General features: G+C 53.3%; 1 protein-coding gene across 13 annotated transcripts in view; it reads right to left on the minus strand.

The window, feature by feature from the left end:
- LOC136371211 (microtubule-actin cross-linking factor 1-like) overlaps nucleotides 1-12,082 on the minus strand; it is a 136,276-nt gene that overhangs the window by 11,455 nt on the left and 112,739 nt on the right. For 12 of the 13 annotated variants that reach the window (XM_066335139.1, XM_066335141.1, XM_066335134.1 and 9 more), the window contains 21 exons: nucleotides 10,170-10,401; nucleotides 9,104-9,330; nucleotides 8,120-8,242; nucleotides 7,922-8,023; nucleotides 7,456-7,557; nucleotides 7,183-7,356; nucleotides 6,930-7,085; nucleotides 6,614-6,811; nucleotides 6,150-6,278; nucleotides 5,675-5,848; nucleotides 4,780-4,935; nucleotides 4,452-4,658; nucleotides 4,212-4,331; nucleotides 3,860-4,029; nucleotides 3,564-3,723; nucleotides 3,139-3,333; nucleotides 2,377-2,505; nucleotides 2,152-2,295; nucleotides 1,851-2,039; nucleotides 1,431-1,548; nucleotides 758-921 (listed from right to left, as the gene is read on the minus strand). In XM_066335139.1, coding sequence (XP_066191236.1) covers nucleotides 758-921; nucleotides 1,431-1,548; nucleotides 1,851-2,039; nucleotides 2,152-2,295; nucleotides 2,377-2,505; nucleotides 3,139-3,333; nucleotides 3,564-3,723; nucleotides 3,860-4,029; nucleotides 4,212-4,331; nucleotides 4,452-4,658; nucleotides 4,780-4,935; nucleotides 5,675-5,848; nucleotides 6,150-6,278; nucleotides 6,614-6,811; nucleotides 6,930-7,085; nucleotides 7,183-7,356; nucleotides 7,456-7,557; nucleotides 7,922-8,023; nucleotides 8,120-8,242; nucleotides 9,104-9,330; nucleotides 10,170-10,401 — 3,369 coding nt within the window. Of the gene's footprint in view, nucleotides 1-757; nucleotides 922-1,430; nucleotides 1,549-1,850; nucleotides 2,040-2,151; nucleotides 2,296-2,376; nucleotides 2,506-3,138; nucleotides 3,334-3,563; nucleotides 3,724-3,859; nucleotides 4,030-4,211; nucleotides 4,332-4,451; nucleotides 4,659-4,779; nucleotides 4,936-5,674; nucleotides 5,849-6,149; nucleotides 6,279-6,613; nucleotides 6,812-6,929; nucleotides 7,086-7,182; nucleotides 7,357-7,455; nucleotides 7,558-7,921; nucleotides 8,024-8,119; nucleotides 8,243-9,103; nucleotides 9,331-10,169; nucleotides 10,402-11,408; nucleotides 11,418-12,082 lie in introns of all 13 variants that reach the window. The other variant, XM_066335140.1, reaches the window with a different exon arrangement.

Consider the following 12,082-nt stretch of genomic DNA (forward strand, 5'->3'; position numbering starts at 1 on the left):
CTGCTCGGCCTTCTGCTGATGCTTCCTCACCCCAGGGACTTGCCAGGGAGGAATTCCCACTGCCAGCATCATTTTGGGCATGGATCTCCCCTCTCCCCTTCCCTCTGAGCAGCCAAGAAGAGATTTCTTGCTCATCTTCCAGCTCTACAAGTCCCCGCCTCAGACCCTCCAATTTAAGCACTTTTCTTATCCCTCCACCCCAAAAAGGACTCCCCATGGCCCCACCAGCTCAAGCAGCTCACATCAAGGTAAGACAACAATTTTAAGGAGTTTTGGGGTTTTTTTTTTTTTTTTTTTGTCTCTCTCTAAACATTCTTGGGGTGAAAAGCAACAAAGAAAAAACATGAATACGAAGGAACTGAACTGACCTACAGCAAAAGCAACAAAAAACAAAAAAAAAAAAACCACTCACTTCTGGGCATAGCTGCTTTGTTAAGCATAAATAAAAACAAAAATGACATTAGATGGTTGGATAAAATAGAGACAGTAATTGTTAAACTAATTATTAGAAGGAAAGCAGGACCTGGCTGTCATTAACTCTACAGATACCAAATACAGCGGCACAAATCTGGTTAATGTGCAGTTAATTACTTAATTACCAAAGGGGTTTTTTTTTAGCCTTAATATTTTAGGAATATTTGATTTCTAGAAAGGCAGCAGGAATTATCTGCAAGACCTCGGGCAGCACTGATTTAAAATGCTTTTTGCACCTCTCTGGGGGTGAACTCCCAGCTCCCACCCTCCCAGGGGCTGTTACCTCCTCCAGCCTGTCCAGGGCATCGTTGAGCTTCCTCTGCCTCTCCAGAGCCAGCAGCCAGACCTGCTGCCAGCGTGCTGAGAGCTGGTTTATCCTGGGATTCTTCGTTTCTGACTGGGAGATAATGGGCATGCTGGGGGGAGCAGCCTGCCCCAAGGATTTCCCTGGAAAAAAAAAAAAAAAAAAAAGAGATAAGTTGTTTGAGGTGCTGTTCATGGGTGCAGCGAGTCTGAAGAGTAGCAGTGAGATGTGTTTTGGTTTTTTTGGTTTTTTTCTTGAAGGGAAAACCTCCCACAGCCTTGCTGGCTGCTGTGCCAAAGGATGCAGTGTCCCCAATTAGGAGGACAGGGTGACAGACAGCTCCACACCCACATCCCCCAGCACTCAGGAGCTCACACTGGACTCTGGCTTCAAGAAACCACAGAAAAAAATTCCCCAAAACTTCATCCCAAAGCAACTGCAGAGAGAGAGAGAGGAGAACAGTGCTGGCCTGGGAACAGCACACCCAGCAAGGCTGTTTTGGGAAATGCCACCTGGATTCTCCCCTCCTGACAAGGCTCAGCCGCCTTCCTGGTGGCTGCTAGCTCAGGATGCTTTGTTAATTGATAATCAGAGCTAATTAGCTTCCTAGGAATTTCATTTCCTGCCATCCTAGGACCCAAAGCAGACTCACTGTTGCTGCGGGACTTGTCGATGAAGGGCCCGTGGGGAGGCTCAGTCGCTTTTCTTTTGTAAGTCTTTGTCACCCGGTCCACGTCTGGTTGTTTCCTTGTCATCTCCTCCATAAAGGACTGTCAAAACACAGAAAGGATCAACAAAACCTTTCCTATTTCACCATTTTTTTGCTTTCCAGCCCTCATTGGGACACGCCAGGCCTGTAGAGGGAGGTGAGCATCAAGCACATTGGGGATTGTGGCTGAGCTGCTGCTCAGATTTGCCAGGGCTGGAGATCATCCCTGGGCTGGCTTTGCTCCAGTTGGGTCCCACGCTGCTTTAATAGGGAATTCCAGAAGAAGTCAGTGCCTCCTCCACCCAGGGAGCCAGGGGAAGCCTCCCTCCTCTGGTCCTCTCCAGAGCTCAGCTCGGGGCTCACCTGGTGCTCGGAGATGAGCGCTTTGACATGATCAATATTCTGGGGCATGGCGTCCTGGTCCCGCTGGATCAGGGTGGTCTCAGCCCACTGGATCCAAGCCAGGAGCTCCTCCAGAAGCTCTGCATTGGCCACCAGCTCGGAGAGTGCTGACTCCAGTCTCTGCTGGTGCTGCTTTGCCCATGTGAGAACCTGTTGGGAACACGGGGCGACCATCCGGTGTGGGAAACCAGGAGCAGGACCCACCACTCCGTGGCCATCCCTGGAACCACCACCAGCCCGGAACTAACCCTGCAGGACTCACCTCCTCAAACCTGGCTCGGATGATGGTGATCCAGTGCTTGATGGTGGTGATGCAGTCGGGGTGGCAGGCGCCCAGGATGACCTCGCCCATCCCCACCGCCGCGTTCACGTCCACCCTCTTCTCCTCCACTTTCTTCATGAACTCCTGGAAGCCCCCGAAGGAATTATTTAGTGATATTCCTCCCTCTAAACTTGGCCTGGGTTGTGGTTTGGAGCTCCCCCTTACCTTGTGGGCATCGATGAGGGCCTGCAGGGCCTCGGCATCGTCCGGCAGCGCTCCCCGAAAACGCAGCGACTGCTCCGCTTCCGAGAGCCACTCCAGCAGCATGTGCACGGCTGTCCTGAACTCCTCGGCCTGCAGCAACAACAGCACAGGCTTTTGTCAGCCCTCCACCTCCCCAAACAGGCTGCTGCATTCGCTCCTGGCAGCTGGAGTGACAACAGGACTGAAAAGGGCTTTAAAAGGGGGAAAAGCCCTGTTTGGGGCTGGGGTTTGGGCTGTCCTGCAGCACTCAGGCACCTTCCTCCCCTCGGCATCAGCTGCACTGAAGAAGGAAATGTTTTTAAAAACAGCACAAGTGCTGTATCCTGAGCAATCTGGCACCTGGGTAGTTTATTCTGTAAATTGCCTGCTTGATGTAAAAGCTGCTAAAGAGCCTTTGACCTTTTTGGGGTTTTTTTAGGGTTTTTTTTTAACTTCAATTGAGTCTCTCTCTGGACATTGGCAAACACCAGCCTGGCCTGCCTGATCACCGTAGTGCGTATCAGTGAGATCTTCCCATCCTCCCTTCTCAAACCAGCCTTCATCTGCTCATTTTTTAGGAGAAAGGATCAGTAATGGTGGATTACCCACCCCATTTCTTTGCAGGAATCACTGTGGCAGGGCTGGCACAAAAACCTCTTCCCTTGAGCTTGGTGCGGAACAAACCCGGAGCCCAGCAAAGCACCTCAAGACTGTTTCCAACCACGTTTTTTTTTTCCTCCTCACCTGCTTCAGGGCTTGCTCCAGGCGGGTTTGCTTGGACACAGACAGTTTGCAGACCGTGTCCCAGCGGTTGCTCAGCTCCTGAAGCTGCACCTTCACCCAGGTGGTGTCGTCCCGGCTGTTCTCGATCAGCTCCCGGCCCGAGCGCTTGAGCACCTGCACCGTCCCCGTGCGCTTCCCCAGCTCCTTCTGGAACACCTGCATGGACACAGCAGAAGCTGAGCAAGGCAGCTCCACTCCTGTCACCTTCCCAGCAATGTCAAAGTTCTTCCCATCTTTTTGTTGGGTTTTTTTTTCCTCCCCTCTTTATCCGCTGCAGGAAAGCGGGACAGGAATTCCCGCAGCGAAGCGCCAACTCTGCGTCTGTTCTTTGGGGAGGACAAGCCCCACTCAGGTCTTGGAGAAGGGCTGCGGAAAGGTGCTCTCACCTTGTGAGCATCCATCAGGTTCATGACCAGATCCAGGTCCCCGTGGACAGGCTGGTCCTCAGCTAACTGGGGCTCCACCTTGTAGAGCCAATCCACCAAAGCCTGCAGCGCATCCATGAACTGCCCAGAGAACAGAAGGGCCTCTTCCAGCTTGTGCTGCCTGGAAAACAAACATCCCAAAGAACTTCCATGAGCAAAACTCGCCTTGTTTTGTCACATCCCAGTGACTTCCAGCCAGCCCATGAAATCCCTGTGGCACACAAGCACTGCTGGTACAACCCTAGTGCTGGGCTCACCTTTCCACGGATTTTCCGCACACTGTGTCCCACTTATCCCGGACTTCTCCCAGCAAATTGTCCAGCTTTTGAGTGTCATCTGGAAGCAAGGCTTTTTCTTTGAGGGCTCTGCCTGTCCTGATGGTGGTGTCGTAGACAGGCTGCTTCCCACCCAGAGTCTTCTGGAACTCCTGGGGAATGGAGAGAAAATGAAACCGCTTCAGAAAGCCTGGCCTTGGCTCTGAGGATTCCCAGATTTCCATGGTAATGGGAGGCATGGACATGCTTTTCTCCTGTCCTGGCAGAGGAGATATTGCCCTGCTCACCCTCCCACCCCGTGTCCAGCTCCAGCCTGGCTTTGGCAGAGCTTCACCTTGTGTTTGGAGAGCTGGAGCTTGATTTTGTCAGGGTCATTGGAGATCTCCAGCTCTGAGTCCAGGTGATTCTCTGCATCCTCCAGCCAATCAATCAGCTTCTTCCAGGCTTCGTGGAACTGCAAGGCAACAAGAGCAAGCCTGAAACTTCACACTGGTGGTGTGAAGTCCCTTTGTGGTCCTGGGATCTCCTGCTGGCCATTCCGTGGGGTCTGTCCCACCCTTCCCACGCCTCTCACCTGCTTGGCTCTCTTCCTGGCATCATCAAGGGCCCGTCCCCGCTCCACTGAGCGCTGCACCACCTTCTCCCAGCGGGACTGGACGCTGACCAGCAGGTTCTTGATCAGCACCACGTCCTGCTTCTGGCTGAGGAACTTCAGCTGGTTCCCAGTCTGATCCAGCTCGATGATGCGATCGCGGTGCGCGTTCACCTCATTGGCGAACACCTGCCAACAACAAAGGGTGTCCCACGTGTCAGAGGAGATGGATGTGACCTCCAGAAGCTACAAGGGAAGGTGAGGAGCCACCCTTGGGTCCCTCTATCCCAGGGATGGAGCCCTGGGGTACCTTGTGCTCGTCGATCTGGGCCAGCACCGCGGCGAGGATGAGGCTGGGGGGCGGTGCAATGTTCAGGCTCTGCTCAGCCAGGGTCAGCCAGTTGATGAAATCCTGGAGGGAGTTCTGGAAGTCCGTGGCCAGGGCCAATGCCTCCTCCAGCTTCGCCTGTGGCAGCGGGGAGGGAGAGAAAGGGAGGAAAAAAAACACAACACGGAGGGTGAGAGCGCTCTGATCTGCAGACAGAGGCAGCCTTTGTGTCCCTGCAACAGTAACCTCAACATCCCAGCCCGGGAACACCACTGGCTTGCCAAGGGGAGGGGGCTGCACTGAAAGGCACGGCTTTCTCTCCAAACAAGAATGGTCCCTGAAAGGGGAGACCTTCCTCAGCACACGAGCAGCTGCGTCACCCTCAGCTTCCTGGGAAAGGGATCTCCGTGGGGACGGGGCTGGCTGGATGAGGGGATGATATTCTGATGGCAGCAGCTGCAGCACTGTAAATTTATTCTGGGCCCAGGCCACCGAGGCCCTTGTTTTATCTCATCCCCGGCCAAAAGCTGAGGATGGAGTCAGCTTGGAGGAGGGTTTGGCTTGACCAACAAAGCCTGCCTTTGAGAGCTGCAGGAGGCTTCTTCCCACCTCTCTGAATTAACCCAAAATACCATTTCGCTCCCATTTTCTGTGTGATTTACCCAATTCTGGTGACTACCTACTAAAGAAAAAAACCCCCCACGCTAACAGCTTGACACTCAGCACCACCTGAAAAACACACTCCACCTTTACAACCGAGGGAGACGGATAAAAAAAACCCCTCCCAACTCCCAGCTTTGTGTGGGAAAGCAAAACAGGGAGCAGCTGCTGTCAGACCACGGGGCAAGGCTGGATGCATTTTTCCCCTCAAGATTACCTTTCTCTCCTCCATCTTGGTGCTGACCAGACACCATTTCTGCTCCAGCAGGGCCACGCTCTGCTCCGTCTTGGAGCCGGAGCCGGAGTCGTCGCGGTTGAGCAGCATCAGCCTCCCCTTGGCCAGCAGCTGGCTGTAGACATCCTCCTTGGCTTTGAACTGGCTGTACAGCTCCTGCAGAGAGCCACCACCAAAGGGTTAGGCAGGGAAAAGCTCAGAGAGGGAACACGTCGTGCTGCAAAGCTCCAGGTGATGGGAACATGAGGTTGGGAAGCGACACTTTGAGCTGAGAAAAAGTGGTTAAAGAGTCCTGATGGTTGTTCCAGCATCAAGTGCAAAATGATCTCTAAGAGGAGACCACAGCAGCCTCTTTTCCCTCATCACACACAGAAAGGAGAAGTTTTGATGCTGATATTTGACAGGAACTTGCTGAATTAAAAGAATTGAAAAAAAAATCTCTCTCTTGAGAAATTACCATGTGGGCATTGAGCTGTTCCCGGGCAGTTTCTGGCAGACCTCCTGTGGGTTTTGATGCTGACAATTGGCTCTCCATCCTCGTTAGCCACAGGAGGAAGTCTTCAATCTCACCATGGAAACCCTGAGCCTGTTGGGGAACAAGAGAATCGGCCCCGGATCAGATGACATCAGCCACCATTGATCATGTGCCAGGGGGTAACGCTGTGTTTGCTTTGAAAACAGATAAAGAAGCAGAGCTGGATGTGCCAGCCTGTTCAGGAGGGTGAGACGTGGTGTGTCCACAACCCCACAGGTGTGCCTGGTGCTCACTGCACTTCTGGGCAGGCACTGAACCATTCAAAACTTCCATTAAAAAAATCCCGGTGTCGCCCCAACTCTTTCCCCACTTCATTTCTCCCCAAAACAAAGGGGAAAGTGGCACCCCACTGCACAGAGGGGTTATTCCCTATGCCTCCTGCTGACCTGCTGCAGCGTGGACTGCAGCTGCTGCTCCCTCTCCTCTGTCTTCTGCAGCACTGACTCCCAGCAGGAATTCAGCTTCTCCAGGCGGTTCCGCAGGCTGCTGGCATCGTCCCCTGCGCTCGACTCCAGCAGCTCATTCCCTGCTTTGTTCACTGTCTCCACGGTGGCTTGGTGAGCCAGGACGTCGTTCTTCAGCACCTGCACGAGGTGGGAGAAGGTTGGACATCTCTCCTAAACAGCCTTCCTGCTCCCAGGGATCGAAACAGCTCAAACCCTTCACGGGCTAAACATTTATCTGGAGCGGGGAAACACTCACGTGGTGCTTTGCAAGCTCGACCTCGATGACTTTTGGGTCCCCGTTGATGGGTTTTTGGGCATCCAGCAGCTCCTCAGTGTGGGTCAGCCAGGCCATCAGCTCTGCCAGGGCGTGCTGGAACTGGCCCAGCGCCAGCAGGGCGGCTTCCAGCTTGTGCTGGGAAAACACAGGGATGGAAAAGGGAGTTTTTTTCAAGGCTTGGGGAGCACCGCAGCGAGTTTCATCTTGTGACAGCCCCAGGTGTTCGCTCTACCTGTCTGTGAGCAATCTTCTCGCCCAAGTTCTCCCAGAGATGTTTGAGCTCTGTCAGTGGTTCCTTGATGATGTCTCTGTCTGTCTCATCCGTCGCCTTTTTTAGCATCAGTTCACCTTGGTGATTAAGCTTTTCCATCTCAATCTGCTGCTGGTAAACCTCCATTTTAAACTCCTGCCAAGACAAGCAGGACAAGAAGCAGAAGTGAGTGAATCACTGGAGCTCTGTGAGGCAAAGCAGAGCTGCAGAACCCGTCCCTCCCTTCCCAGGTACCTTCATCTCGTTCATCTGCTCCTTGACCGTGCTGAGGTCGGTGCCCACAGGGGACATGTTGCACAGTTTGATCACAGCGTTGTCCAGCCAGTCAAACATGGCCTGGAAGAAGGAAAGACAAGTGAGGGAATGGTAAAATGTCCCCACTGCAGCTGGTCAGGGGATAAAGATGGTCCCTCCACCATCCCACAGCTGTGAAATTCATCTGTCAGGGCAGCTCTGCCTGTGCAGCTCCCTCTTGCCTTCCCTCATCCTGCTGCTCCGAGCAGGAATCAAGCTTTGGGAAGACCAGTGCCCCTCCTCAGAGCTGGTGGCTGGGCTCAGGCTCCCTCAGAGCCTGCAGACACTCGCCCAGGAGATGTTTCCTGCTTTAAGGAAGTGCAGATCCCAGCACAACTCCAGACACAGGGCTCACAGTGGTGCTCCCAAAGTCCACCCACTCCACACCAGCAGCCCTGCCTCTTACTTGGAGTGTATCTTGGTACTGCACAGCCGACTGCATGGCTTCCTCCAGCTTTTCCAGCCTCTCCTTCCAGGTTTTGTTCAGGTTCTCCCACGCGTTGTTCATCTGCGGAACACGGGATTGCCCAAAAATTCCGTAAGGCTCCTCAACCAGAGCTCCCACCTGATTTTATCTGGAGGGGAAGCTGCTGGCTCTCCCCACCTCATCAATGCTCTTCTTCACTTCTGGCTTCTCAGTCTCGCCACAGGCAAAGATGAGGTCGGTGCCGAGGAGGCGGATGAACTCCAGCTCTTCATGGAGCCCGTCTGTCTCCTCCTTGATGGTCTGCAGAGGCAGAACAAAAACCTTTATGATCCAACCCTCTTCCAAAGCTGCTCCATGAGCAGAAGAGTCCTTCCACCTCCAGTGTCCTGCACCTTGGCCAACAGCCCAACTCCAAACCCCAGGAGCAGGTGACACAGAGAGCAGGTGTCCAATTTTGTCACCACCCTGGTGTGCTCCCACCTCTGGGACTAAAATAAGAACATCTGTATTTAGCTGTGGGCCTGAACTGTCCTGGCTGAAGGTGTTGTTTATAGATGTGCTGTTTACAGGAACGTTTGGTCTATACAGGAGTGAGGGTTTTGAGGTTCAAAAGGTGCAAACCAGAGTCAGAGTGGTTATGAAAAGGGAGCAGCAAGGCTAAACTTAGCCAAGTATAAAGAAACATCCCTGCTCCTCAAGGCCTGAGTCAACTCAAATCCACCTGAAGTGGATTTTTGCCACTTACTTGAAGCAACCAGCTTCAACACACAAATCCAAGCACTTATCTCTGGTCTGACCAAAATCTAAATATACTCTTCCCACGTCAGCCAGCCTCTGGCTTGGGTTGGGACCTGAGCCCTGCAAGATTCCACATCACTGCAGGCAAGTGGGCACAGAGCTCTGACCACACAGAGCTCCGTGTGCTTCCCGAAACAGCAGCAGATAATGTGATTTAAGGTGAAGGATGTGTGAAATCCACTTCTGTTTTTTTTTTTCCCTTGCAGCTCCAAACTGCAATGGAAATAACTCCTCATAATCTGACTGACAGCCTACAAAGCTGATTTACAGCCACCTCTGACCATGAGCTAAGATCTTCCCAATTGAGCAGACAAGCTGAGGGCAGACAAACTCCAGACTGAGGAGCAGCCCCTTGGGTCTCACCTCTGCTGCTTCCACCTGCTGCTTGATGATGGAGGGGTCAATGCCTGGGCTCTCCAGGTCGTGGACAATGTCCTGGGTGTCCTTGATGGTTGTCAGGAGCGCTGCCATGTCGTACCAGAACTTCTCTGCAAGCTCCAGGACATCAAGGAACTTCATTTCACGTTCTTCTGTCCGAGCTTTGATGTCCTCCCAGAAGAAAACCATCTGATCTAACTTGTCCTGGATGACTGCGGGAGGAAATTAAAGTATTCAGTGAAGAAGGAAACTTCTTCAGAAGTCTCCAGAATATTTCCAGAATATCCAGAGGGAAATAAAGATGGCCAGGACTATCAGAGCAGTAACTCTGGGAGATACTGAGGGACGTGAGAAACTCCAGCTTGCAGAAAAGCCTTTATTTATGTGCAAGCTCGGGGCAAATTTGCCCACACACTCTCATTCCAACAAACCTCTGTTCTGGCCACCTCTAGCATGAAGTCCCTGCTCACTCAGTCCATGAGCTGCCTTTTGAGCTGCCAAGGAAGGTGCCAATTAGTGCCAATCGTGCTGATGGGCTTTTTTGTGCTGGGGGATGTCCCTCCCCTCCATTAGATGCTGAACTGACATCAACAAATCCTGTCCCAGGGGCCATCAACAAGAGGCCAGCTGGGCTGAGAAAAGCCACAAATACTTTTTTTCCCCTTCTGGCTGATGCCACCCTGTCTGTTCCAGATGGAAGCACATCCATCCATCCATCCATCGGACTCATCCTTGATCCTAAAGCCAGGAGAACCTCCCAAATCCATACAAAGGACTCATCCTTGGTCCTAAGTCCAGGAGAACCTCCTAAATCCACACAAAGAACTCAGCCTTGGTCCTAAGTCCAGAAGAACCTCCCAAATCCATACAAAGGACTCATCCTTGGTCCTAAGTCCAGGTGAACCTCCCAAATCCATCCACTGGACTCATCCTTCCCCCTAAAGCCAGAAGAAGCCCCAAAACAACACCCCTGGGACACCAAAGCCTCTTCAGCAGCGACGGAGCCGCGGTTTGGGGGAGAAACCCCCAAACTTCAACCCCTGAGAGGTACCTTTGGCCGCCAGGTCCTTGTCTGCCCCCTGGGAGCGGCCGATGAGCTCCTCCCCACGGCGTTTGAGGGCCTCGAAGGAGGGCTGCAGCTTCTCCAGCTCCACCGTGGAGTTCTTGTTCTCGCTGATGCACTCCCGGATCTTGTCGACCTCGGCGGGGATGAGGGGCGGCAGCCGCAGGCGGGAGGAGAGGCTCTCCAGGGTCTCCAGCATGGGCTCGATCTTGTCGTGGAACTGGAGAGGAGCCGAGCCATTAGGAGGGCAGGAGAGAGGGGACACAGTGACACCGCGGAGTCACCCCGGGGAGGGGACAGACAGCGCCTGCAACAGCAGCAACGGCACCCCTGCAGCAGCAACGGCACCCCTGCAGCCTCCTGCTCACACCTGCCCTGCTCCATCAGAGCCACGGACACCTGCAGAGCACCTCTGACCCAAACACGGCAGCGCCTTGGAGTCAATCCTAAAAATTTGCCCTTTTTTTTTGTTTTTTTTTGCTGCTGTCTCGGGTTTGGTGGCTGGGCAACCTCAGTGCGGGTTGAGGGGAACACCCAGGCAAAGGGATGCTGCTGGAAAAGCGCCCGTGTTTGGTGCTGATGGGGATCCCCACGTGGTGCAAGGCCAGTGGGAACCCATCCCAGCTTTCGGGATCAGCGGGAGCTGCATGCGGGTGGGGAGGAGCTGCGGCCTCAAAAGCAGAACCAGAAAGCCAGAAAGTGAGGGAGGGGGGGGTCTAGCAGGGTTTATTGGTGGTTTTTTTGTTCAAAGAGAAGTCAACTTTGGCCTTAAAGATCCCAAACTGTCTCTGCTGGTGGGAAGGACAGCTCAGCACTGGGGCTGCTCTTGTCCCTCTCCCAGTTCTTACTGGGAACACATTGGTGCAGGTGCCCACCACATCCCAGGCTCTCCCAGCAGAGAGGGGCTGGGGCTCTTGGTGCAAAGTTGATCAGGACAGGCTGCTCAGCCAACAAGCAGGAGCAAGCCAGCACATCCAGCTGGAGCAGTGTGAACCCTTCCAAAAGCAAAACCTCTGCCCTGCAGGAAGCATTCCCAGCGGAAGCTGAGACCAGGCAGCAACGCGACAAAAGCCATCCCAAAAATGTGATTCCAGGCCCCCCACCCCAGCATTAATTTTAAAGCATGTTCTGCTGAGCTGTGCATGGATCAGAAACGAAAGTCTGGGTGTCAGATAGAATCAGGCCAGGGAGGGGAAATGAACATCTGTGGTGGGGGGACTCGCTTACCTCCGAAATCTGCAATGGTGGGGCGCAGTCAACACAAGAATGAAATGGGACCATGTGGGGAGGACGGGCACAGGCAGCAACACACACAGACAAACACATTCCACAGTGGGAGTGAGAGATGAGAGGGGAGGGGAATGTGGGAGGGGGAAAAACTCGGAGTTAATACAAGTGCAAACCAAGAGAAGTGACTACACAATACAGGAATTAAGAAAATAAACACCCAGGACGTGACAAAAACCAACCGCGCTACGGTAACACGGGGTGAAATGAAAACACAACTGGGGGTTCATCAACCCTCAGCAGCACGAGCACTTCAACCCCTTTCTGGACTTCAGCACCTCCAGTCTCTGCCCTTCCTTTCCTACTTCTCCTCTTGCACTCACCCACCTCCTCAGGAGATGCCCAGACCCCGGAGACATCCGCTACCTCTCCCATACAAAGCATCCCAAGGCTGCTCACTGCACTCACAGCTTATCAGAACAGAAAAATTATCTCTTCAAGCTCTTTCAAGAGGCCCTTTCCAACCTTGGGTGGATGCCAGAGCAGCCCCTTTGAACCAGCATCATTACTGAGGCCGTAAAAATTTACGACCCTATTTACTGCGTGGAGCCTCAAAACGCCTTTCTCCTCCGCTCCCACAGCCAGCAGGAAACTACCCTGGAGGTGCCTGACCA

Source organism: Sylvia atricapilla, chromosome 24 (assembly GCF_009819655.1).
Source record: "Sylvia atricapilla isolate bSylAtr1 chromosome 24, bSylAtr1.pri, whole genome shotgun sequence".
Lineage (NCBI taxonomy): Eukaryota > Metazoa > Chordata > Aves > Passeriformes > Sylviidae > Sylvia > Sylvia atricapilla.